This window comes from Rhamphochromis sp. 'chilingali' (assembly GCF_963969265.1).
Source record: "Rhamphochromis sp. 'chilingali' genome assembly, chromosome: 11".
Taxonomy (NCBI): domain Eukaryota; kingdom Metazoa; phylum Chordata; class Actinopteri; order Cichliformes; family Cichlidae; genus Rhamphochromis; species Rhamphochromis sp. 'chilingali'.
Genome location: NC_137938.1, coordinates 2,579,969 through 2,607,220, shown reverse-complemented (window position 1 = coordinate 2,607,220; position 27,252 = coordinate 2,579,969). Strand labels below are relative to the sequence as shown.

The window sequence follows — 27,252 nt, the reverse complement described above, 5'->3', positions numbered from 1 at the left end:
GTGCCTAATAAATAACTGACTTATATATACTGGATCAGAGGTCAGTCTACAAAGGTGCATTATGAAACCCACGGGTCACGATCCTTCTGATGACTAGCAGCCGCTAATCAATGCTGTGTGACTTCATAAACACGTTGAGCCTGAGTGCTCAGTCACTCAGTAGCAAACTAACAAACACTTGGTCCTTCAGTGCCTGTAAAAACATGAACTTCTGCAAATTAAGCCACTACCCTTTGTGCTTTGACAGCAACAGGAAATAAATCACAGTTTCAGTTAGCTGGTTCACGTGCATTTGCAGGACTTGGGATGGTACCGAGACAGTTTACGGTGAGACAAACAGTGACAACACAAGGACGTGTGAGTTGTGTGTCCAGGACTCCAATATTTACAAAATACAAAGTTCAATGAGTTTTCTTCACAGAGGAAAATTCTCAGTGACTCAGCTGATGTCCATCAACCATCCTCGGTTCTCTGACTGTTTCACATGTGGGATTTACAACAAAGTTCAAGCTTTAAAATCATTTTATTACATTTCCTTCTCTTCTGTGTTGTACTTAACATCTTTTATTGTTAATTCCATCACATATGAACATTCAGTCACAAATGAATTCTTCATGTTTCACTCAGTTAATACTGTTTTACTTCAGTTACATTTTCACTCACTTTTTGTCTTCAAAACTTCTTTTTTCAGTCATAATATACTCAGCTTAATTTCTTTTATTAAATCATATATTAAAATACTGTCTCTGAATATTTGTTTATTGTTCTGACCAAGCACTACAGCCCTCAGATTCTCACTGGTACAACGAACCCCACCACAGAAGCACATACAACACAAACCCATCACAGGAAAAGGTCAGATATTAATTACTCAAACTGCATTTCTCATCCATCATATTAATTAGACTTACTTTGATTATATCTTTGATTAAGAATAAAGCTGATTTACTATTAGTAAAAGCACATATAGAGAAACTGTGTTCAAACACGTTGTGTCACTGTAACCTTAAGAGGCTGGATGTTAAGACCTTTTACTCTCGCCGTTGTAATCAGAGGTAAACTTTTAATCCCACATTTCTCAACAAAATAATCAGTGCAAAGGAAACCTTTGCCTGTTCTCGTTCACACGACTTCTATAAAACAACGGTGCCAGAACACACTGTGGCCATGAAAGATGAATGTTTCATGGCCACAGTGCAGTTGTAGTTTTAATGTGACGGAGATCTGATGTCACGTTGTTAAGGAGAGACAAGCGTAACACATTGATTCAACTCCTGCATCAGATCTACATCATAACGTCACATTTCACTGCATGTTGTACTTGAATACCCACATGGAAAAGATCTATAAATCTTCTAAAGTTTGTATGTGTCGTGTGTGAATCTTGTATGAAAAGCATACAAGAGTGAAAACTTGAAAAATTATATAAATGAAACTTGTATGTTTTGGATACTAAAACAATAAATGAAAGTGGCCACTTTCATGAGTAGATCACATAAGCCTTCTATGATTCACTATTTGAAGTAGGCCACATCTGATGCAAGTCTTTTATAAGTTTTTTCTATTTCTTTTCCATATGGGTAACTATGCACCAGAACCCCATTTAGCTCTGCGTTGCAACCTTCTACATAACCTGATGTACACTTCCTGAGAAATTTAACTACACATCTGCTCAATGCATACCACAACAACTCGAATGGCATGGAAGATTGCAGCCTAGGGAAAAAACACGTTTCTGGTTACTACCTAAGTTAGGACATAAATTTCTTGCAGCCGTCCTTTTATGTTTACAGTGATACAAAGTGTTAGAGTAGAGTTCATCTGCTTTTTCTCTTCTTTAAACTTCTGCAGGACGGTCAAAGCAAAGAGGTTATTAACAGAATATAGGAGGTACTGTGGGAACGCAGTGGGGTAAATGCAGACACACAAACTTCACACAGGATGAAAGACTCGGGAGGATCAGACAGATTCTCCTGAGTCTGCAAACAGAACATGGAATTAAAAACTAAAGACTGACATGACAAAGGAAATACAAAATAATAAAAAGTTGCTGCACACTATCCTTCACTGTCCCACTTTATGCAACTACATTATTAAGCATACAAATGATTATTTCATGCATATTTCATTTATTCTTCAAAATTACGAAGTTAAGAGCATTTCTAGAGCTTCTCTACTTCACACCTTTTACAGTTTAATGTGGGTAGTCTGTGACTCACAGTGGCATTCTCCCATCATCTACAAAACTAAGAACAGCTGGGTTATCTTCTACAGACTCGTTTGACTTGACTGAACTCATCCTCATCGTCCCGTTGTCAGTCTCCTGGCAGTTCTCCACATATCGGTGCAAAGTGCTGTAGTAGGTATCTTTGGAGGTGAACTTGTAGAGAGAGGAGATCTTCTCCCAGTCTCGGTTGGATGGTGTGATGACATTTTCAGGTGGTGTCTTTTCAAAGAAGGTCTTTAGGTTTCTCTCAGCAAACGCTTTGGCGTGCTTAGCCGTATAGGAATCAAGTAGATTGCTCTCCTCATGCACATACGCCTTCCAGAACTGCAGCTGCAGGTAGCTAATAGGGGAGGAGCACCGAGCCACACAGGTGAGCACCAGGTTTGTCAACATGATGAGAGTGATGAGCATCCAACCGAGAATCTACGGACAGTATTTATAGTAAATAGTAAACAGGTAATAGAGGTAATAAAAGCAGTTTAACCGTTTAGTCACACACCAGGAAATGAAAGTCAAAAAAAATAACAAGGGAACAACGTTTCTGAAGTTCTTTAGGTCAACGGCTACAAATGAAAACAGAACACTGGTACATTTTGTCATTAAATATCAGTATCACATTTCTATGTGTATTGTGTTTATACTGTTACACTTTTAATTCACTGATAAGCACAAAAACACACTCATGAACTCAACATGATCCACTAAACTCATCATGCAAACCATGTGATCCAGTAAAATGATGATCAGACTAATTATCCCATGAATGTATCAACTTAACCATGATCTTCCAGACTAATCGTGTAATAAAAGTCTCAACCTGCTGAAATGGTGAATTGACTGGTTCTACTGTAGCACATTTCTCCTCTAGCTGAACACAACATATACAACCTACGTACCTACTGTTGTACTGTCTTACTTTAATGGAAGCATCAGAGAGCCGCTTGGTTTAGTATCTTGCCCGAGAATATTTGGCACGCAGATTGGAGCAGCCAGGGATCGGAACAAAAACAATCTGTTAAGTGGAAGAAGTGGCTACAGCCATCCCATGATCATCCAAACTTTGTTATACAGACAAATTACCATCCAGACTTATCCATGAAAACATCATCAAACTGTTATCCTCCATCTATCCATTTGGGTGGAAGGTTGGGGGTCACGGATGATTTTCACCCACCCCAGGTGCACTTTTGTGCAGCCCTACATCACCTAGCTGCATGTTGCTGGAAGCACATGATGACAGCAGAGTTCACCCAGAATGGGAGAACTGTGAAAACAATTCAAAGATTAAATAATAATAAATACAGCATGAAAACCATAGACAGTGGCTGCAGTGCACTCATTCAGTTTCCGTTCGGCTCTTTGTACTTCACTCTTCTCGACAGCTTGCTGACTGACAACAGCACAAGCATCGGAAGTATTTACTTCAAAACTGCAACTCCTTCCTTGCTAACTACTGCACATGCTCCACTAGGGTGACCAACCGTCCTCTTTTCCCCGGACATGTCCTCTTTTCACGTTCTGTCCGGGATGTCTGGGAGGATGTTCGAGATTGATGAAAATGTCCGGGTTTCCTACAGAGGACCCACATGTGTGACGTCACGCCCGAGCTGCAGCTTTGTGAGTTGTTCTGCGCTCACAGACAGACAGTGCGCAGCAGCCTGGTGATTTTAAAAAGATGCCAAAGTGCAACTGCAGCTTTTCAGACGACTGCAAAAGTTATTTCCCTCGTACTGTCCTGGTACTGCTAAGTTTTCTTATATGAGGCCTTATTTCTGTACCATTATTTAATTCCAGAGGTTTTTAAGTTATTTTTTGCCCTTTTTGACTTGTAAAAGTTCTTCATGACTGGGCCAAGTGTCCTCTTCATTGGAAATCAAAATATGGTCACCCTACGCTCCACAACCCGGGAAAAGTTCAAATCAAAGCAAGTGGGAACAGTTTGGGAGCAGAAGGTTGTTAAGCTAACAAATCCTCAGAGCTACCAGTTGCAGAACTGCTTTTTTGCACCCTTAATATCAAGAGTAAGTCATGGAAGTGTTTAAATATTGACCTGGGTGTATTTAGTTCTGTAGGTGTCACGATCTTGGGTCTTTTGACCCAGCATTTTGAGTTTTAGTTTATGTTTAAGCCCTTCGGGTTTTCTAAGTTCATTTTTATCATGCCTAGGTTGTTATAGTTTGTTATTAGATTCCCTTGTGTCTTCCACCCCTGTTAAGTCTCCCTTGCCCTTCATGTGTTTCATGTCGGTGTCTTATGTTTCCTGTTTTATTTTGAAGAGGTCTTGTGTTCCTGTGTTCGTTGTGTTTAGTTTTACTCTTCCACTGTGACGTCGTTATGTTCTTGTGTGTCAGCTGTTCTGCCGTGTGGTCCCACTTCTCTCGTTAGCCTCCTGTTTAGGTTATTGCTTAGCTTGCATTGTTTTCGCCCTTATTTTGTACTGTTCTGTCTGCTTTAATAAACGGCTCATCATCAGTTGAGTTTGATAATGTCTGCACCTGGGTCCACTCCTCACACTCTGCAAACTGTGACATTAGGAGTGATGAGTAAATCTAGTCATTAAACGTTTCTAGTTAACAAAGCTAGTTCAACCCTGCGCTGTGTTGTTTTGTGTTCAGTATAGTGCAGGTACATGTTGCTGTCTCAGAGTGCTCACACAGAGAAACACTGACTATGTGTCGAAATCTGTCTGTGTTCTACTGTTAGCCTCTGTGTGGCCAGTGTTAAGAGCTTCATTTAGCACAGTGGTTCCCAAACTTTTTTGCTGGGCCCCCCTTGTTTTACAAGAAAAATGTTGCCCCCCCCCCACGCACACATCCTCCAACCACACACCCCCATATTTTGCTCCATTGTGGTTTATTTCACACCACAAACATTTAGTAAATAATTAAGCAAATAAAAGTAATCTGCAATAAATTACAGGTAGTACTGAAATAAACTACTAACTCTTTTACGTCCACATCTACACGGGTATTTTTGAAAACACAGCTGTTTCATCCACGTAAACAGTGTTTCGAATCACCGAGAACTGAGTTCGTCACGCAACGTCAGAGGTATGTGCCTTTTTCCACGTCACGCTGTGGCCACGTTATTGTTTACATGAGATGAACTGCAGAATAGCAGATAGAGACAAAATACTGTTAATCTGACTGTCTGCAGGTTTACACGCAGTTACTGTCCCTCTGTTTACAAAGGCAGAGGCGTCACGGTGGGATTATTTTACGTGTAGTTGTTTTTTTTGTGTAATAATGTTCAACATTGCTATCAAATCAAAAAAATCCTCTCTGTGCAAAATGGGTTTAAAAACATAAACAGCTGTGGGATCCTGTTTGTCTGTGATTTGAAGCGCTGCTCCTGACGCAGGGAAACCAGTCCTGCAGGGAGACCTACCTCAGCACCTGTGCAGGTGAAGCAAAAAGGGAAGATTTGCTTCACCATGTTTTCTAGTCTTTGGTTTGGAAACATATTCAGCGACGCTTCATCTCCTGCTTTGCGTTTCTGTAGGCGCAGCGTATTGCTTTTTTCCCTCCCTTTTCATACTGCGCCCCCCCCTGCCATGGCTCTGCACCCCCCCCCCCCCCCAGGGGGTGGGCCCCACACTTTGGGAAGGTCTGATTTAGCAGATGTTAGCCAGTCCTCAGCTAACAACTGTTAGCAGGTTTAATTCACCTGAGAGATAGCTGCTTTCCACTATCACAGTAGAACTCGTTTCACAAGCTGGGATAGCAGTGCTTTTGTTGTTTTTTGTATAAAACGTCGAGTTAGCACATTAGTTTTGCTGTAGTTATTTTGCCATTATTATTCTCATTGTACAACTGTATAGTGACATTAAAGGCATTCTAGTCTATTCAATATCTAACTGATTGCTTTAATACATTCCTGTTTTCCCTCCTGTGACTGGTTAATACCACTAAATAACTGAAGCATTTGAAATTCTGTGTGTTACAGTTGAAATATAAGCAGAATTTGACTAAAGGTCAAAGGTCACTCTTTTGAGGATGCCAATGTTCACATTTTGGACAGAGAAGACAGACGGTGTGAAAGAAGCATCTGTGTCCACTGTGAACAGACATCTTATTCTGCTGGGTGTGGTGGGAGGGTTAGCTTACTGCACGGTGTCCTGCAGGTTTTAGACGTGTCCTTGATCCATCACAGCTGATTTAAGTGGCTAAATGACCTCCTCAACATGTCCTGAAGTTCTCCAGAGGCCTGGTAATAAACTCATCATGTGATTCAGGTGTGTTGACCCAGGGTTAGGTCTAAAACCTGCAGGACACCGGCCCTCGAGGTCTGGAGTTGGACACCCCTGACTATTAAACCCAAGTAAGCAAGTGTCACAGTCATGCAGACTTAGTGTTAGTGTGGAAGACCCAAATGTAGACATGCCAGGGTGCGTCCAACAAAAAATGAGCTGTTTATGATGCTGAGAAAACGAGAAGTGAAATCTAAACAAACACACACGTGTGTATTTATATCCTTGTGGGGACGCCTAATTGACACAATGCTTTCCCTAGTCGCTTACCCTAACCCTAACACACACACTCACACACACGCACACACACACACACACACACACACACACACACACACACACACACACACACACAAAACACCAACCAAACCACAAATCGAATTTCAAAATAATGACTAGAAAAAACCCAAAACCTACAAAACACTGGGTCAAATGACGTTTGATGGTAAAGCAGATCATAGCAGATTGTATAAACAGGAGCGTAAAGCTCTGAGAGAACATGAACTAACTCCTGAACACAACTGGGAACCACTGCAGAATTAAGTAACATAAATAATAACATTAAAAATATGATAAACAATGCCAATGAAAATCAAAGCATTTACACCGTAGGCATCTCTAGCTGTTCTATTGAGCAAATAACTTTCAGTTTGCTGATAGTTTGTAGATAAAAAACCCAAACAGATCTAAAGAACTCTTTCACATGAGTGTGAAAGCAGCAGAGCATTTTACGTACCTGAGACTCAGCTCGGAGATTAAGCAGAACATCTTCTCTCGCAGCCTGAGGTACACTAATGCTTTTCCCACACGGGAACCGGTGCAGCTCCTTCTCACACTGGATCTCAGAGTTCCTATCTCTGCACACGTGTTTGTTGTAAATGCTCACATTGGTACCTGTCATGGCGCACTCGTAGTAGTTTCCATTGAGTAAAGCTACAGCTATCCAAGTAGAAGGCGCAACAAGCGCAAAGGTGCCGATCTGACAGAGGACCACACCAGCGGCAACCAGCTTCTTGCAGCACAAAAGCTTGTCCGTACGCCGGCACAGACCCGTCAGCAGCTTCCACGTTTTCTTACTGAGGATGTAACCCAGCAGCAGCAGAGCCAGAGCTGGCACCAGCAGGAACACTATCCCATAGACAAAGTTCAGCTCGTTGCAGGGACACTTAAATACCACTGCAGAGAATATCTGCTCTCCTCCCGCTGTCAACAGAGCTATCAGGCCAAAACCAAGGTTGGTCTGTTTGCCTGCAATGTTCAGAACAGTCTTAAACTTGTCCATCTTCAACTGCTGCGTAAATAAGCGACCGCTGAGAAACAACGTCTGTTTCACTTCCAGCTTCAACGTTAGCTGCACCGCTGAGTCCTCTACCACTTCCTCTTTGAAAAATAGCACACGAGATGACAGTGACTGCTCTTCCTGCATTATAGGGCCCCTTGTTTACACCTGCATAAAGATAAGATAAGATAAGATAAGATGACCTTTATTAGTTTCACAGGTGGGAAATTTGTTTGTTACAGCAAAAGTGCAAAATTATGTAGCAGAAATTAGAAAACACTGGAGCAGATTTCACCAAATAAAGTGAAAACAAAGCAGGCTCTGTAAGATCCGGCACTGTTGTAACAGGACATAAATGTCAAACGTTACTTTTGGTTAAAAGGAAATCCCAGTCAGCATATGAGAGTCTACTAAACAGCAATTCCATTTCCACCTTTGCAGAAAGTAATAAAGAACAAGTTGAATTATACTTTTTATTGAGGAAAGTACAAAGGGAATGTATCACATTTCCAAAAATCTGATTTATTGATTAATTTACTTAATATATGTTCTTTTTGAATTTGCTATTTTAATCCAAACTTGAGAGAGAGAGAGCCCTGCGGCCACCTGACTGACAAACTAGGCCCGGTGAGTGAATCTTTGAAGTTCAGGAACCTCAATTTTCCTGACAGCAATGGGAGGAAGAGAGGAAGGGGTGATGGTTTTACAAAATCCAAAGGAAAACAGGAGAAATGAGAAGCACAGGAAGAAACAGGAGGAAGGAGACGGTTCTATCTCGACTCACTGGTTTGAATAGCATCTTGTTTATGCTGAAAGAAGACAATTGATCAATAACTTGGGGCGATCGTGGCTCAAGAGTTGGGAGTTCGCCTTGTAATCGGAAGGTTGCCGGTTCGAGCCCCGGCTTGGACAGTCTCGGTCGTTGTGTCCTTGGGCAAGACACTTCACCCGTTGCCTGCTGGTGGTGGTCAGAGGGCCCGGTGGCGCCAGTGTCTGGCAGCCTCACCTCTGTCAGTGCGCCCCAGGGTGGCTGTGGCTACAATGTAGCTGCCATCACCAGTGTGTGAATGGGTGGATGACTGGATATGTAAAGCGCTTTGGGGTCCTTAGGGACTAGTAAAGCGCTATATAAATACAGGCCATTTACCATATGAAACTGGACTTGGTGTATGGTGAACTTTATCAGGCTATATTTTGGTTTTTAAGGCAGACTCATTTGTTTGGGACGATTTGAGTGTTTTTTAACGCTTCAGTTCACACTCCACACCAGAGGGTGGCGGTATTTCACCATTTTGCTGTTTGCCAACCGCCAACAAAGGAAGGAAGAAGAAGATTTTCCTGACACGCGCATATCGACAGGGGGCGGTACTGCCTTATCATGCGACGTTTGAAGCTATCGCCAAACAGCAAAGAAGAAACAGTGCCGTGATAATTGGATAGATTTCTGCTAGGCTAACCTCTGTGTTTGAAAAGTTTCCACATTTATTCGTTATACTGGTGTTGTTTTAGTTTATCGCAGTAACCCGGTCTGGTCTACTTTTAATTTTCTCTTAAGAAGCCCTCAGAAATGGCAGAAAATACAGGTGAGTGTGAAGATTACCCAAGTAGCTTGCTGTGGTTGACAAGAGCTAGCTTTAACCCATTAAGCAGACCCATTTGTCTCTCATGAAAAGCCGCCCATGTATTTCACTGGGATTTACTCATGTCTTGGTCTTTCAGTCTTTATTTATTGGTGTGTTCTGGATCCTCGGGATCCCAATGACTTCTCTCGGTTAACTTAGACGGTTTGTGTGCTGCAGCAGGCGCTTTTCCCTCTCTGCCTTCGTTTGGGCTAAACTAAGATGAATCAACGGAATTTTAGTCCTCGCTCGTTTACAACGTGAGCTTTATGGTACATTTAATCCAGCCAATAGTAAAACCTCGGTAATAAAACCGTAAGTCCTCGAGCCCTTTCAAAAACAGTCAGCCGCTAACAGCTAGCAGCTAATGCAGCACCAGATTAGAACGAGTAGCCCTTTATTATCGATGTACACGTACGACGTTGTCCACGCCAACTGTGTAGGTATAAAATAGAAATAGTAAGACAGCAGGAATATATACAAAACAAGAGAACGGCGCACATTGGAGAACAGGTTGTAAAGGACTTGGTCTGAGTGTGTGAGTGATGAGCGTTACTCAGACCGTGGGTGGGATCGTGTCCGATACCAGTGTTGTGCCAAAAGATTATGTCTGCAAAAAACTGATTGTTCGTATTTAAACTGTTATAAATAACTTGTTGGTCTGTAATATGTGAAACATGTCAGATGTTTCCCTCACGAATGATATCAAGTCAGTTAGAAACAACATTCCTGTAACAAAGTACAAGCCACAATCAGTTTTTAGCAGTGACTTTTTATATTTAAAAAAATCTCGTTAAGATTGAAACTGTCTTTAGTAAGAGTAATCTGGCCAAGCGGGAATTGCAACAAATATTACAACAGTTCTGTAAACATATTTTAAGTGGAGGAAAAGGACTGGATAGGTTATAATGCAAGTACAACACACAGAGTTTAAAGATACTTGAAAAACAGGTAATATTTAAATTTTATATATAAGCCCTTTGTAAACCCCGTTCACTGAGGCGATCACTATTTGGCACAACACCGGTCCGAAAGGCTCCAGGGACGAAGCTGTTTTTAAGCCAAGGGCAGCGGGTCAAACAGGTGGGGGGCGAGGTGCAAGGGCTGACCTGTGACAGGAGGAGCAGGTGATAACCCTAACCCTGGCCTTGTTTGGTGAATGCTCTGAACAGGTTGGTTTTATATGGATAAATCATACAATCAAAGAGGCACTATTTATGTAAGCTGGCTTGTTTGTACATTGTTATGCATATTACACTCAGTGGCACTTTATTAGGTACACCCCCTTAATGGAAGTTCAGCAAATATTTTCTTCACATCATCTGTGTGAGTCCATTTTGCTTAATTTTGACTTTTGCTGCAAAAACGTTTCTAAAAAAATTCTCACAAATGTTTATCATGTAACCAACAAATAAAATATATACTATTTATGGGTATTCACAAATTGGTGTTTCAGCTTACACTTAATATTATTATTTATTTTTAAATCAGAGCAAAATGAGGCAAAGCATGACGGCTCACCGTCCCCGGGGATGACAGACCAGGAGAAGGAGATGGCAGCCAGCGCATACGAAGCATTTACGGTAAATAATCAAACATTTCAACTTAACCCACAGTGTCTTCTGACAATGAATGTGTATATAAAAAAATACTGCAAGTGGTTCTAATTTCTTCTTTAGAGAAGTGAGAGAGATGTGAATATGAACACATTCAGTACTTGGAGCAAAGCAACTGTCACTTTTATGTTGTTTTGCTGTGTTTGTAGAAGTGGTCTATATGAGCGTTTAGCTGAGATCTAGAGGTTTCTGTGGACACACGCTGGGACTTATGTTACAGCCGATTCAACAGGATCTGCCCCGTTTTGCCCCCCAGTACCGAGGGTGCTGGGCTCAAGAGGTTAACTGGACAGAGTGGAGGCAGTGTCAGAGTATATTATGTTAACTGTTGCACAGCATGAGGGGTCTTCTAGGTATTTTAGATAGTCTTTTTGAGTGCATCATCTATGACGAGTGAGTCACACTAACCAGAGTAAAATGAGCAAACTGCTCGCTCCACAACAGTATCTCTACCTGAAATGGTCTCAGCCCCTAAAATGTGAAACCGTCCACATTTATGAGGCAATTCCAGTCTCAGCCAAGTTTTTAGAGGGCCGTGGAAATCCTGAATAAAATGAAAGTACTCGTAAACTCCTGCTCATCAGTTCACGCTGTATACTCAGGTTTGACCAGCTGCTCTTTTTCTTGTTATTTGTCGTATTTGTGAGAAGAAATCCAAACATTGTGAAACGTTGTTTTTTCTTCTAGGCTGGGAGATGTGACGAGGCGCTCAGGCACCTTGAAGCCCTGCAGGAGCTCACTAAAGAGGACTACAAGATTGCAATGAATAAAGCTGTTGTTGAGTTTTACAAAAGCGGTCAGACGACCACAGGGCTGCTGAAGCAGACCCTGATGTCAATGAAGAACCAGGTAATTAAACCGAGTTCTTTTCATAGGTTTAATCCTTGTTTGCAGTAAACTCAGAGCCTGGCTTACTTTCTGTGTTTCAGGTTCACACGTCAGCAGAAGATGTTGATGGTTTGGATGATGTTGAAAATAGTTTCCTGTACTACAATCAAGCTATCATCCACTATTACATGCGGCAGTTCTCTGATGCGATCTGCATCGGAGAAAAGCTCTACCAGTTTCTGGAACCGTTTGGTATGTCGTGCTAACTTCCATGCATTTAATTGGCAGGGTTGTTGCAAAGCATCAGCTCCAGGATGTGATGTTGTCAGCTGCCGTTTTTCTTCTTTGTAAGGCCGGCTCAGTTGTGCGCTCTTTCTGAAATATCTTACTGACTGTGAATGGAGAGCCAGTCCCCTCTTATGTATGTTTAAAGTGTTAAGTTCAAGTGCAGCATGCAACGGTTTTTAGAATGACTTTTATTATTGTCTGTATTGTGTATTACACTGATGGTGACGATACTTTGAATATATGAAATGACAAAAACAATCAGGCAGTACAGGGTAGGGTTTGTGAGACCTTACCTGTAGTTGTATCAGCAGCAGTAATGATGTCACAGTTTTGCTCACACAACAATGAAACAAGTTGGGCTCTTTCCCCGTTTCATCCTGTCAAACAACTGCTTCACTATAGAGACTGTGGTTGAATCAACAATAAGGCTTTAAGCATCAGAGTAAAGATGACCTTAAGAAGTAATGACTTAATGATTTTCTTCACTAATAAAGTTTAAATCATTAGAGAAAAATGACTCGCAGACGTCTCATAGAGATTAGTAGTTTAGTAGTACTGATATGTATATAGACTCTCTGATTGATCTGAGTTAACTTCAGTAATCAAAACCATCAACATGTCTGTGAGATCCCATTACTTCAAGACTGCTCAGAGAAGTCATTAGCTCAGAGAATGCTTTATCTGAAGAGTTTTAGTCAGGCTTCAGAATTCAACAAAGTACAGAAACTGTGTTAGTGAAGGTTAAAATGATCAAATCTAAACAACTTTTAACAGATGTGTCTGTGAAGGTTCTCAGTCATCCAGCTCATTGTAGTCCCAGAACTGAAGAAGCTTCTCAGATGAGAGGTGAAACCTTTTCAGTGCAGACACTTTTCTTTCCAAGCTCCTTAGACAACGTTTAACAGACAGCCGACTGTTGTTATTTATTGTTATCTTAAAAAAGAAAGTAAATAATCGACAGTGGACTCATCTCTGTTTGCCCAGCCAGACCTCAGTGCAGTGTTTCGTACTGTTGACCTGATTTTCTTATTTTATTACCGTGATTAGAGCATACTATTGGAATTAAAAGTAAATGGTAAATGGCCTGTATTTATATAGCGCTTTACTCGTCCCTAAGGACCCCAAAGCGCTTTACATATCCATTCACACACACATTCACACACTGGTGATGGCAGCTACATTGTAGCCACAGCCACCCTGGGGCGCACTGACAGAGGTGAGGCTGCCGGACACTGGCGCCACCGGGCCCTCTGACCACCACCAGTAGGCAACGGGTGAAGTGTCTCGCCCAAGGACACAACGACCGAGACTGTCCAAGCCGAGGCTCGAACCAGCAACCTTCCGACTACAAGGCGAACTGCCACGATCGCCCAACACTGCAGTGCTGCAGAGTCCTCTTAACACACAGGTTAATTATGGAGTTCCACAGGTTTCAGTCTAAGGGCCAGGTCTGTTTACATTATACATCCTGCCCTCAGGCAGCACCACTGCTATGCAGATGATTCCCCGCTCCATCATCAGTGAAGCCAGATGACACACGATAACCTCAGTTTTTATCTAAATTTAAAAGCAGGAAATTTGAGGTGTGTGTGTGTGATCTTATCTGGCTTCATGGAATAATAATAATAATAAAGCAGTGAAAATGTATACTATGTCTTTAAATGTTATACATGGAAGCATGTGTAATGTTAATAACTGGTCCTATCATGGAACCCTGTGGGTTTACATGGAAAAATTGGAGTGCATCAGGCAGCTGAATCAGCAGTAAATATTTCATACCTACTGATCTCTAATATTAAGGACAACTGTAACGCTGCACTGATAGCAGGACAAGAGATGAGTCCAGTGTCAGAGGCCGTATAAATGCTACTGGTAACCTTCCCAGTACTTGTTCTGTACTTTGGTGACGTGTGAAACCTGATTGAAACAATCAAACCGCTCTTCTGCAGATGACTAGTTGCTGTTTTAGAACTATTGGAGTCGATGATGTTCAAAGACCTTGAAAAGCCTGGAGACCCAACTCAAGACCACGTTAAAAACAAAGTCTGGCCCCTCGGGACCAAAGTACGAAGGAGTTTGGCTCAGGACTTTTGCACAGTTTTGTACTGCTAATAATAATAATGGTTATTGTTTTTGTACTTGTAGTAGTTGTTGTTGATGTCTTATGTTATTTCCCCTAGAAGAAAAGTTTGCACAGTCTGTGTGCTTCCTGTTGGTGGATCTCTACCTGCTCACCTTCCAGCCAGAGAAGGCCCTCCACCTGCTGACTGTGCTGGACAAACTCTCTGTGCAAGGAAGCAACAAGAACGGCAAAGGAGAGGTAGACACAAATACAGTATGTGTGATAAAAACAGGAATGTGCACAACAAAAGCAAACCCATTAGTGTGCACATTCAAGATCGTCTCCTCGAGCAGCACTGCAGACACCTGCTGCTGCTTATAGAATACTCCCTGATAATCTGTTCTGTGCAAACTGACAGACTTTCATATCAGCGTCTGTTGTAGCCAGAGATTTCACTCCAGTTCTCATGAAATCTGAAATGAAATCTCTGGCTGTGCCCACAAATCTTTTTCCAGCATCCATGGTGTTATGCATCAAGAATGTGTCTCACAGCTCAGACTGTCCATCAGGAGTTTTTCATGTGAAAGGGTCTGAACTGTTGGACGCACAATGCAGTGAAAAAAGTCACTTTTTGAGCTACAGTTATCGCTCACCACCTTCCATATTTATTTAAGGCATCTAAAAACATATCAGCGCTGAAAGCTTTGCAGCTGCAGCTTAAAAGGTAACTTTGAAGAGTCACAGTTGTGAGATTTCTTACTACAGTGAGCTGAATTCAGTTTGCAGTGGTCACAGTGTTTGAAGAAGAACAGTGTACTCTCTTACAGAAAATGTTTCTATCAAAGCAAATAAATCTTTCAACCACAAACAGAACTAACATCAAAGAGTCGATGAATAGCTGAGCTTTAAATGATTAAACTGCAAGGACCTTAGTCATGAAGCTGTTTCTTAGGTCACCGACTTCACAAGTTTAAGTCTGTGAAATGAAGCTGACTAAGTTCTGTGCTTTATTTCAGAAAGATGGAGGAAACCAGAAGGCCGAGTTAGCAGCTATGATTGAAGCAGCCAAATCAAAAATTCACCAGGTGAGAGCTGGGTTCACCCATGTTTCACTCTTTAACTGCTTCAGCCTTCGTCTGCATGCTCTAACTCAGGGGCTGTAATATTTGTAATGCATGCTTTTAGAGCAGGGTCGGCAACCTTTCTGATGATGAGTGCATCTACCATTTCCTCAGAGGTCAGTGTGCCGTATGACTGCATTAGCAATAAATGTAATAACACTCTATATGAACAGTTACTCACTATATAGAACAACGTTATAGGATTATATTTGTTCACAGATGTTTGCAGCTGTCAGCGAATAGTTATCAGCTATTTAGAAACAAAACACTTTTAATCCATAACAGCAAATGAACTGAACAACAGAAAATACAAATGCTATTTATGGTCTCCTCACAACAATGATAAGAAAAATAAACTGGGCCAATATGACATGTTTGTTAATACAGAGACACACATGTTACTGTGATCTCTGGTCTCCCAGTCAGAGACACAGGTCTCCCAGTGTCCAGCATTCAGACCTGAGGACTCATGTGAGAGAAAACCTGCTCACACAGACATGTAGAGCCAAACACTGTCAATAAGGCCTCTGCAATGTTCTGAAGACAGTTAAACCTGTCAGGTAGTGACGTCCAGCAGGTGAACATGCAGCTCCATGAACACACACAGCTGTGGAGTCCAGCTGCTTCGTAGTTCTGCAAACTTTGACCCCACAGAGTCGAGCTGTTCAGTTCAATCAGCTGCATTTCGATGTGTCGAGCCAGTTAATGCGAGACAAATCCAGCTGCTCATTAAAGCTTCTGGTTTGATCAGAAAAGAAAACATTGGTCCAAACAGCTGAAAGTCCTGAAAACACATCGTGAATTCTGTCTCGAGTCTACGGATGTATCCGTGTATCTCCGCGGTGCTGATGCTGCGCTGAGCCGACAGCTGCTGAAGCTTTTGAAGTGTCAGAACGTGAAAATTTCAACATCTCTTGAAAAAACTACCAGCTAACAACGTCCCTGTCACCGCTAGGCTAAGTGATTTTTAGCCAATTACAAGTTGAATCTGGTAGTTGGGGTCGTTAGCTAAGATACCGTCATTAAGAATGTGTCTATGGGACACATTAGTTGTGTTGCAATTTGCGATGTGCACCGCTGGCCCGGCCATTTATTTTTTAATGCACCTCTCAGATTAACTCACTGCGTGTTGTGCCCAGGGCTGGACTGGGACAAAACATCAGCCTGGACATTTTGACTAGAGACCGGCCCCCCAGGTATAAAAGCCATAAAGCCTTTGAATGAAAACAAACGCTGTGGTGACAGTGATGCACAGTCTTGTTGGTATATGTGTGATTTCTATACATTTTACATCAGATAAAAACTTTGGTTGTAAGATTCAGATAATTATTTATTAAAAGCAAAACATTTTAAATGAGAATAAGAAAGAAAAGTATTTCTTTGTGCCCCCCTCTCCCTGTTAATGCCCTACCTGCCCCCCTGGCAACACTTTGCTAGACCCGCCCCTGCACAGTTACCAGCTGTCAGCTGCTTAGAAAAGGATCCTGGTGTCATTTGTCTCTCAGAAACAGTTCATAACTTCAACTCATTCATGTCACCTAAAAGGTAAACCTGTTCTGGCTCCAGCAAACATCAGCTGATACTAGAAATTAATATTAAATACATTCTAACAACAGCTGATCAAGCTTAAACGTGCTGCTGTTGTTTAGCGCGACATCCGCTGGTTTCCTCTTTCTGGCGCAAAGTGGGCGATAAATAAACAAGAGAGACGATCAGCTGATCATTGATCAGTTTCATGATTGAAGTAGCGACAGGAGAGAGAGGGTGAGAGGAGAAGAGGCAGCTGTGCAGCAAAGACACAGAATAAATCCAGCTTTGTGTTCCTTTTCCCCTCAATACGAAACGTGTAATATTTTTTCTGAATGAGGGACAATTCCATTTTTCAAGGAGCCGTTGGCAACTCTGCTAACTAACCTTATGAATAAAATCAAGTTCACTATCAGTAACATAGCACCCACCCAGCTGTATTTAAACTCCGTCATGCTTGCTAGTAGTAGTACGAGTTATTGCAACTGATTGTAAAAAGTCAGCAGAACAAAAATAAACTCCACCTAAACTTGGTTCATATCTGACCCAGAGAGACTGCAGCTCATAACTTCTTACCTGAAGTTCAGTTCACCTGACACTCGGACCGGCGGCCGCCTCGGGGCTCTCCTCCTGCCTCCCCTTCCCTCATCCACCTGCTGGCCTCTGTGGGAGCTGTGGCACGCGTGCCCAGGGTTGCCGACCCCTGTTCTAACTGATGTTGTCCTTTCTGCAGTACAAAGTGAGAGCGTACATTCAGATGAAATCCTCCAAGGCCTGTAAAAGGGAGATCAAGTCAGTGATGAACACAGCAGGGAATGTAAGTCTGCTTGTTAGTTCTAATGTAAAGGGGAGAGGATGCAGTATGCCTTATGCGATTGGCATATGATGCAATTTAAAATTTGTCTCAAATATTTCTTTGGGCGCTGCAGTTCATTGGAAATTGACTTTGCTTCCACGCTCTCTTGTTCTCTGTCATCAGTCTGCACCCTCACTGTTCCTCAAGAGTAATTTTGAGTATTTGAGAGGAAACTACCGGAAAGCAGTGAAGTTGCTGAACAGCTCCAATATTGCAGAACATGCTGGGCCCATCAAGACAGGTAACGGCTGCTCGCAGGATCATTTGGCTTTCTGTTATAATCCTGCTGTTTACTTTGTCGTCCTCAGGTTTTGTTGCCTAATTGCATTTCCAGATGTTGACGTCATTACTGGGGTAACTGGCTTTCATGATTTGCTAATTGCATGCGTGTTGTTTTCATTTAGGTGAATGTGTTCGATGTATGTTCTGGAACAACCTGGGCTGCATTCATTTTGCAATGGGGAAACACAATCTCGGCATTTTCTATTTCAAGAAGGCTCTGCAAGAGAATGACCACACCTGTGCACAGCTGGGAGATGGTAGCAATGGCCAGTGTAAGTGAAGGCAGTTCATGTATCTGTTCTCTTCCACTTATCAGGATCCCAGAGGGCCTGGAGCCTATCACAGCTACCAACAGGGCACGAGGCAGGCTGGACAATAATGAGTTGACCTAACCCCAAGAAATGCGAAGCCTGAGTACCGCGAGAGTAACCACGCAAACAGAACATGCAAACTGAAGCCCGAAGGTGGAGTCAAACTCCTTACCAACAGTGCTAACCACTCCACCAGTATGCTGCCCCAGTTTACTTATATTCTATGCAATTTTATTTATATAACACAAATTCAGAACCACAGGTGCCTCAAGGCACTTTATAATGTATAGAAGCAGCAAAAACCATAGCAATCAAACGACTTCCTCTGAGTGAGCACTTGGTGACAGTGGGAAGTGAAAAGCTCCCTGTTAGCAGGGACAGACCTCCGGCAGCTATCTGCCATTACCAGCTGGGGCTGATGGCGGAAACTTGGGTAACCAAGTGAAAGATATACACATTACTGTTTCCCACAGTTGTGTCCATACTCAAAATAAAAAGTATTTAGGTTTGAAGAGAATTTGAAGATTTTCCCATTTATAAACAAAGCTTTGGATACCAGTAATAACACAAACCGAAGCTAGCATAACAGGAGCAGCTACCGAGTGTTAGTAGTTTGTGTTTAGTATTACTATGACTATCCTGTTAGTGCTGTTTCTATCCTCTCACGTATACATCAGTTCCTCTGCTGTAAAACCTTCAGATATGTGCACATAGTTGGTATTATGGAGCCAGTGAGACAGTTGTGAAAGCCAGCATTAAACGGGGCCTGTGATTATATTAGGTTTTATATTTTAGGAAGGGTGGGGAAACAAGTTTCACTGCTACGTACTGTCAGCAAAAAGATGAAGCTGAATCTGGCCAACCTTGTTTGTTGTTGGTTATTTTTATTTATTTATTTTTTGGCTTTTGTTTTAACTTTTGTGAACTGTGTGTTAAATAACAGATTTCGTCTGTAATACTTAAAAGCCCGAGACTGTCACGTTTCACCTGGTAGGAAAAACGATAACAAAGAGCACAGCAAACCTCGTCTACCAGCTATTATGGAAAAAACTGGTTCAGACTTTGATGGTAAAAGATCTGAGAAAGCCAATGAAGCTTGCAAAGAAAGCGACTGGACTTCCTTACTTTTTTTTTTTTTCTGTTCTCTATTTTTATGAACCTCTGCAAATGACAACATCACCAGAATCCTGTCCTGGGACATTGTAGACACCCTGATTGTCATTTACACGCATTAATGACCACGTTAACTTCAAGCAGAAAATACATTTGATCGTTTCTTCTTTCCACTTTTCTTTGTGTCTTCTTCTTCTGACATAATCCATGTAGCAGAATCAAATAAGACAAACAAATTATTATACCCTGAAAATTAGTTGGCCAACTACATACAGTCTGTCGCACTAAACTGAGGGTTTCACAGAACCAGAAACTATTACTCTACCAAATCTGTCCACCCAGTTTTTCCAGAAAAACTTACATTTGCCCAACTCTAGTCTGCCAGTGAAGGTCACCATTCCCATCATAAACATTATGCATCACTTCAGTCCAAACTTGCTGCTTACGGGCCTCTGTCTTCAGCCAATCCCTAGTAATGGATTTTTTACTAGTGACTAACATGATCCTAAACATATCAACTTTGTACGTGTTTGTTCCCATGTAAAGGAAGTTGAATGTAAAAACAATACTTTTAAAACCTTTCTATGCAATTCTTCAACTCCTGCCAGTACGGAACAATTTAGAGACATTCCTGGAAGACGTGATAACGATTGGCTCAAACTCAAACCTGAATCGATAACCTCCCTGCAGCCGCTTTTTCTCATTTATGTGTGCTTCACTGCTCGCTTTCAAATTTTCCAGTGCTATGTACAACTTTAAATGTTTTGGGGGGGCTTTTTCAGCTTTATTTGATAGATTCAGTAAAGAAACGACAGGAAAGTGGGGGCAGAGAGAGAAGTGGGGAAGACATACGGGCCACAATAATTAAAGGACCATTATTTCTAGATTTTAATTCGGAGAAGTCTGGCGGCAAATTTACTCCCAAGTATGTCAGTTTGAATCTGTGCATTATACCCTGAGCCTTGTGATGGTTGATATAGTTATCATTTTTTCAGTGTCTGTCACCCTGCTGATCTTTGTTGTTACGCCTCAGCTGTAAAGGCTGATGGGTTATTGCCTTCGCCCAGGGAGTTGGGTGGGGGGCGTGGACACGCATGTTCATGAGTGCAATGACTCAAGAACAAGATGATGTAGGATTTAAAATTCACAGAAGTAATTTGTTTTTATCCCCTTTTGGTTGTTCTTGTCTTGTGTTGGACTTGTTCAGCTTTGACACAATAGAAATGTTTTATATTGGTATGTATTTTGTGTTTTTACACACAGGTGTAAGTTATGTGTTCCTCAGTAACAAAAAGTCCTTTTCTTTTGTTTTCAGCTAAAAAATTCACAGGTATCCCGATGTGCGCTTTACTAGCCAACAAACGCTACGAGCTGTTGTATAACTGCGGTATTCAGCTACTGCATATTGGCAGACCTCTGGCAGCATTTGAATGTCTGATGGAGGCGGTGCAGGTTTACCACTTCAACCCTCGGCTGTGGCTGCGGCTTGCCGAGTGCTGCATCTCTGCTAACAAAGGGGTATGTTTGTAAGATGTGGATGTTTTTGAGCATTTCGATGGTGACCTTTCCTTTTTACCTGTTTATTCTTTGTCATTTTTACCCCTCAGCCGTAAAAGGCTAACGGGATGTTGTTGTCACCCTGCTAGGCCGGCAGTAATGGCACCCAAGTTTGTGAATGCAAAAAGTCTTGGACAAGCTTAAATCTCTGACCTTGACTTCAAGGTCAAAGGTCAAGTGTTCTCAAAATCTTGTGAATGTGATAACCCAAGAAGAACAGTTGAAATTCATGCCATAGGTGCATCCATTGAAAACCTTGGAGTTCATATCTTGAGAACAAAGTGACGTCAAATTTTCAAATTGATACCGTACGTGTATCTAGTAGGAAGCCAGGAAGCCAAGGGTACCACTGGCTACAGTATGGTTTAATAATACTTCCTGGTTACTGGTCCGCAGCAAAGCCCCCCCACACACCAACCCAATCAATGTTATCATCAAGTATGCTGATGACACCGTGGTTGGGTTCATCTCTGATGGAGATCAGATCAAACTGCTCTCACATGTGCACATATTTTCTCCTTTATTATTTTTGATGCCTATCTGGTGGCTCAAGGATACATAAGGCCGTCCTCCTGTAATGGTTTTCCTTTCTAACTTATTCTACCATGGACAAAATATTTCAGCCACACTACTTTAGTCAAATGTTTGTTTGTTTTTTGCATCTTTGAATGGATTTATGGGGGTAAAATCTAAAATTATATCATCTTTATTTTCCAATTTCAAGGGTTCAGAGCAGGAAAGCAAAGGTTTGCCTTGTAAAAAAGGTATCGTTCAGTCTGTTGTTGGCCAGGGCTACCATCGCAAGATCATCCTGGCGTCCCAGTCCATGCAGAACACCACGTACAGGTCAGTGCTCACTACCCATAAATCCACACGGAGCCAATAAATTACACACATGACTCCTCGATAACAGAGTTCTGCCAGTTTGGTTTAAACTATCGGGGTCCACAGTATGAAACAGGAAGTGGTTAGCAAAAGCTGTTTTTTGTTTTGTTTTAAAGCATCTCAGCCTACATACAATGATTACAGAGTAACATACGTTACATCAGTTGCTACATCACTGACATGCTGGTTATTGTGTTTCCACTATCATGTCATGAAGTTATCATATTTAACAGGTTGTCCATGTGTACATTTTAACATCCAATTGATATTTAATCTTACTGTAGTTTAATGTGAGGTAGACTGACCTCATAGTGTTTGTCTTTGTATAGTGAGGGCCAATCAGCAGCTATTCCAGTGGCCAGTATGGAGTTTGCAGCTATCTGCCTGAGGAATGCACTGCTGCTGCTGCCTGAACACCAGCAGCAAGAACTCAAGACAGAGAACAGCTCCAAGAACTCGAGTCAGTCAGGAAGCACCGAGAGTGGCAGCGAGAACAGCGACGCCTGCAGGTCAGACACGTCTGTCCACCCCACCCACCTGTTACAGAAAGGCAGTGATGCCTTCTTAACTCGCTGGTTCCAAACTATATTTCTGTTTTTCCATAAAGTGTTCCTGTTTGTTCTGTATTCCCAACACATCTCTCCAGTGATTATGTTCAAAAACTGTACAAAGTCACACAATCTGTGTGTAAATTTGTATTTACTGCTGAATTTAAAATGCACACTCTCTGCTGCATACTGAGGAGGACTACAACTTAGAGTCCTTAATATCCGTCATAATGTCAAGAAATATACACTCATTAAGTCTGGTACTTTCGTGCATTATATAACTATGATGGAAAAACAAAGAATAGATCTTATTAATATCGTACATAATCTTTAAAATGCATTTTCTGGATTTCTTTTTTGCTATGCATAAAGTCATGTAGCATCCGATATTAAGGATCATCAGGTTAGATTCCCAATGCTACCCAGTGCAAAATGATGTATAGAGATGGGAGATGTTTACATAAACTGAGGCTCTAAAACTACTACATTATGGTTCATATCTCTCTGGCAACAAGGTCACAGAAAAAATTACATATTCTCCCAAGATCCACTCAGGCTGTGCTTGCAGCTTCAATGAAATGATGCCACAAAGACGAGCCGCAGCTAACGGCACACTGTGGATGCCTGGTTACACCCAGACTGGCCTAACAGCAACAACATCCTTACAGTGACGCCTTCAGCTATTGGAACATTACCTTCCTCTGCATGACAAGTTGGATCCACTCAGTCATCATAGAGTCATGAACACAAACTGCAAACACAGCTCGTCATTCTGAACGTCGAAATGGGGTCAAAATATCAGCTGCTGGTCAAGAAGCGTGCACACCAGACAGGGCGGCCTGACCACTGCCTGGGTTGACTGCAAGAAAGCCTGTAACTCAGTGCCACACTCGTGCACACGGTGTGTCCAGCCATCTCACCACAAAGAGCAGACACAGCTGTAGATCCAGGAGTGAAGCTAAACACCGGGAGTCAGTGAAACTGACCAGTTGATCCAACCCACCAGGAAGAGATCTGGAAGTCACTCCATTACAGGGAAGAGGATCTGGACTGAAGGGTGGAGTTGCAAGGAGACCTTCATCTCAGAATGTTTTCTGATGCAGGACTGAGAAACGGTGATGGCTGAATTGTGGTGGCCTGTGATTCGGTCACATTAAACTGTCAGAGCTGATATGTGCTCTGATGGAGGGTCTGTGTTTCTTTGCAGTGGAAAAGGTCAGGATGCTGATAAATTTTTGTCCGCTGCTCCATCTTCTCCTCTTAGAAAACAGGAGGTAGAAAACCTCAGGTAATGATGCTTTCCGTATTCTCTGCTCATTTACACGTCCTGACGGTTCATGTCATTAGGACCAAAATGCCACTCGTTGATTCTCGCTGTGTGAGTAGGTGCTCCATCCTGGCCTGCAGCAGTTATGTAGCGTTGGCGCTGGGAGACAACCTGATAGCCCTAAACCACGCCGAGAAGCTGCTCCATCAAACTAAGCTGTCCGGATCGCTCAAGTAAGTGGTTACAGGTGGGGAGAAGCTTACAGGATCCTTGTGAAGTGATTTTAAAAATCAGAAAGTCTGTAAAAAGGATATAAAGTCTGAGAAAGAAGGACACAGAAAAGAGTCCTGTCATTGTACGATCAGGGTCTTCATGTACTTGAGTGAGTTAACTGTTCTCTGTTTGGACCTTTTCTGTTCAGGTTCCTCGGTCACCTCTATGCTGCCGAAGCCCTCATCTCATTGGACAGGATTTCCGACGCTATCGCTCACCTTAATCCAGAGAACGTCAGTGATGTGTCAGTGGGCATGTTGATGAACGAACAAGACCAGGGTGCGTGGGCTGAAATCATTCCTCGCCTAAACTTTTGCTGCAGTCTTGTTTTCACTGAATAATTTCCTCTCTGTCAGCAGGGTCCGACAAAGGAGATGAGCCTGTTGAGTCCTGTGAGTTTGTTTTTAGGCAACGTGTTTGCTTTTGATTCCAAAATCTTATATACAGCATAACATTGCAGCAGGAAAATAACGTGTGTGTGTGCGTGTGTGTGTGCGTGCGTGTGCGCGTGTGCGTGTGTGCGTGCGTGTGTGTGTGTGTGTGTGCGTGCGTGTGTGTGCGCGTGTGTGCGTGCGTGTGTGTGTGCGTGCGTGTGTGTGCGTGCGTGTGTGTGTGCGCGTGTGCGTGCGTGTGTGTGTGTGTGTGTGCGCGTGTGCATACGTGTTGCAGCAGGGAAGCAGACTCCACTGTGTTATCCCAGCAGTGTGACATCAGCTCGAGCTATGATGCTCTTTAACCTGGGCAGTGCCTATTGTTTAAGGAGTGAGTACGACAAGGCCCGCAAGTGCCTGACTCAGGTAACCATGGCAACTTTATGCAACTCATGTCCAGGACTGGCCAATCAAAATCTAGTTACTCTGGCATTAGACATGTTACTTCATTGTTGCAGTGGTTCGAAGAAATGTTTTTATGGGGAGAAAAGAGAAACTAATAAACGTTGAAGAATCTGGGACGATCACATTTCAGTGACGATGTTGATCAAACTGGTTGCTGATTGTTTTTGCTGCATTTTATGCTCGACAAATGTATTAAAGCCTTTTTAAAATTCATTTTGGAAACTGTTACTGTTCAAAAGCATCTGATTCGCCCCGTTTCTTTAATGCTGTAATTATGTGTGTAACCCATCAGGAAGCTTAAAGCAGTGAGCGTCCCGACAGTTCAGTAATAATTTAATTTGTGCTGTCACCATCAGGCTGCGTCGATGATGAACAGCAAGGAGATCCCGCCTGAAGCCATCCTGCTGGGAGTGTACCTGGAGCTGCAGAATGGTCAGTGAGCTGCTGCGTCACCAGTTACACCTGTTGTAACGTGTTTTTCGCCTGACGCCCTGTTTTGGTTGGGTTGGTTTGTCACACTCGTATTCCACATATCAAAGCGTCGTATTGGCTTTGCAAACAGTGGAAACAGGCTGAGCTGTTGTGTTTGTGAGGGCATTTTAAACCTGATCCTTGAATGTTATGTTTGGTCCTCAGGAAACACTCAGCTGGCTCTGCAGATCATCAAACGCAACCAGCTGCTGCCTACCACGCAACAGAGAGTCTCCCCGGACTTCCGTAAGAAACCCATCCAGCCGCTCCAGTTGCCCTCATCTTTTACTCAGATCCAGAGGAAATGAGCCACCTCACCCATTCCAGACCACACATCCTGGCCGAACCTTGATATTTATGAAGCTGTATGAACTGAGGGGACTTTTGACACCATCTGCGTTGGTGTCAAATGGCCGAGAGAGCGGCCTCTTTTATTTTCACTGTATGAGGAATTTGTGTGTGAAGAATGAAAATAAATTTTATTTACTGAATCACATGTGGCTCGGTTTATGTTTGCCTGGGAGGATGTGGAAGAGGACAGCAGTGTGTGTGTGTGTGTGTGTGTGTGTGTGTGTGTGTGTGTGTGTGTGTGTGTGTGTGTGTGTGTGTGTGTGTGTGTGTGTAAAACATTTGGATTGTAAATGACTGCGGAGGTGTAGTTGGTCTTAAATGGTTAGCCTGTCCATCTGTAGTCTTTGGGTTGTAGTCCGGAGATCTGGTGGAAGTGCGTCCAAAGTCTCGGGCAGAACGTCTAAAGGCTCAAAGTCTGAGTGAGGCGAGCAGGTGGAGAAGATCAGATCAATATCTGTCCATGAAGCCAGATAACACACACCAATGAGTTAAACTGCAGGAATGTCTTAAAGACATAAAGACCTGGATGGCCGCTAACTTTCTGCTTCTTAATTCAGATCAAACTGAGGTTATTGTACTCGGCCCTGAAAATCTTAGAAATATGGTATCTAAGCAGATTCTTACTCTGGATGGCATTACCTTGGCCTCCAGTAACGCTGTGAGGAACCTTGGAGTCATTTTTGACCAGGACATGTCCTTCAATGCACATATTAAACAAATATGTAAGACTGCTTTCTTCCATTTGTGCAACATCTCTAAAGTTAGAAATATCCTGTCTCAGAGTGACGCTGAAAAACTAGTTCATGCATTTATTACTTCCAGGCTGGACGACTGTAATTCATTATTATCAGGAAGTCCTAAAAACTCGCTGAAAAGCCTTCAGCTGATCCAAAATGCTGCAGCAAGAGTCCTGACAGGGACTAGAAAGAGAGAGCAGATTTCTCCTGTTTTGGCTTCCTGTTAAATCCAGAATTCAAAATCCTGCTCCTCACATACAAGGTTGTAACTGCTCCTGAAGGTTTTTCATGTTCGAAGTAGAATAAAGGGCCAACTGATGTTCAGCCAGTATTTTAATCTTCTTTTCACCAGCAAACACCGTGAAAAACTATGGTGAAATGATCAATAAAAACACGGATATTACATCAGCAGAACAAAAATTACAACTCAAATAAAAGATACACACAAAGTAAATGCACCAACATACCGTGTGCACCTTTCTACTGAACATTCATCAGCAATTGTAGTCCATATCTTCTATATTTCCACCCTTTACACAGGCCAGCATTCTCTTTCTGGCTCGAGCCTTCAGTTTCTGGTGACATGTGCACTTAATTGAGCATCACCCCAAAGCATGCGCACCACAAAGTGCCACACTCAGGCCCACCAGTAGGTGGCGACAACACAACATGAATCCAGATTAAACACCAAATTTTGAACATTGCAATCACATAATAATTACATTTCAATGCGACAGCTACAAAGGTCTTAAATAATCAGGCCCCATCGTATCTTAATGACCTTGTAGTACCATATCACCCTATTAGAGCACTTTGCTCTCGCTCTGCAGGCCTACTTGTTGTTCCTAGAGTATTTAAAAGTAGAATGGGAGGCAGAGCCTTCAGTTTTCAGGCCCCTCTTCTGTGGAACCAGCTTCCAGTTTGGATTCAGGAGACAGACACTATCTCT

The 27,252-nt window shown here is 42.4% G+C and overlaps 2 protein-coding genes across 4 annotated transcripts; one reads left to right on the top strand and one right to left on the bottom strand.

Annotated features, from left to right (window-relative positions):
- Positions 1-659: 659 nt before the first annotated feature.
- On the bottom strand, positions 660-7,775 carry calhm6 (calcium homeostasis modulator family member 6). The gene is made up of 2 exons (XM_080897019.1): positions 7,213-7,775; positions 660-2,650 (listed from the first exon to the last, which is right to left on the bottom strand). Exons 1-2 carry the CDS (start codon positions 7,756-7,758, stop codon positions 2,216-2,218), a joined length of 981 nt encoding a protein of 326 aa, XP_080753145.1. The 5' UTR covers positions 7,759-7,775; the 3' UTR covers positions 660-2,215.
- A 1,357-nt stretch (positions 7,776-9,132) lies between these two features.
- On the top strand, positions 9,133-25,703 carry cnot10 (CCR4-NOT transcription complex, subunit 10). Of its 3 annotated transcripts, none has more exons than XM_080895488.1 (19): positions 9,133-9,338; positions 10,866-10,957; positions 11,678-11,839; positions 11,920-12,070; positions 14,290-14,426; positions 15,185-15,253; positions 17,550-17,633; positions 17,796-17,913; positions 18,077-18,226; positions 20,694-20,896; positions 21,660-21,781; positions 22,150-22,329; positions 23,576-23,656; positions 23,755-23,868; positions 24,057-24,187; positions 24,268-24,300; positions 24,578-24,705; positions 25,101-25,176; positions 25,381-25,703. In XM_080895488.1, exons 1-19 carry the CDS (start codon positions 9,323-9,325, stop codon positions 25,521-25,523), a joined length of 2,190 nt encoding a protein of 729 aa, XP_080751614.1. In that variant the 5' UTR covers positions 9,133-9,322; the 3' UTR covers positions 25,524-25,703. The 3 variants fall into 3 exon arrangements, with proteins under 3 accessions (XP_080751614.1, XP_080751615.1, XP_080751613.1); XM_080895489.1 differs by having other exon boundaries at positions 14,287-14,426; positions 24,581-24,705; XM_080895487.1 differs by having other exon boundaries at positions 9,134-9,338; positions 14,287-14,426.
- The last annotated feature ends 1,549 nt before the right edge of the window (positions 25,704-27,252 follow it).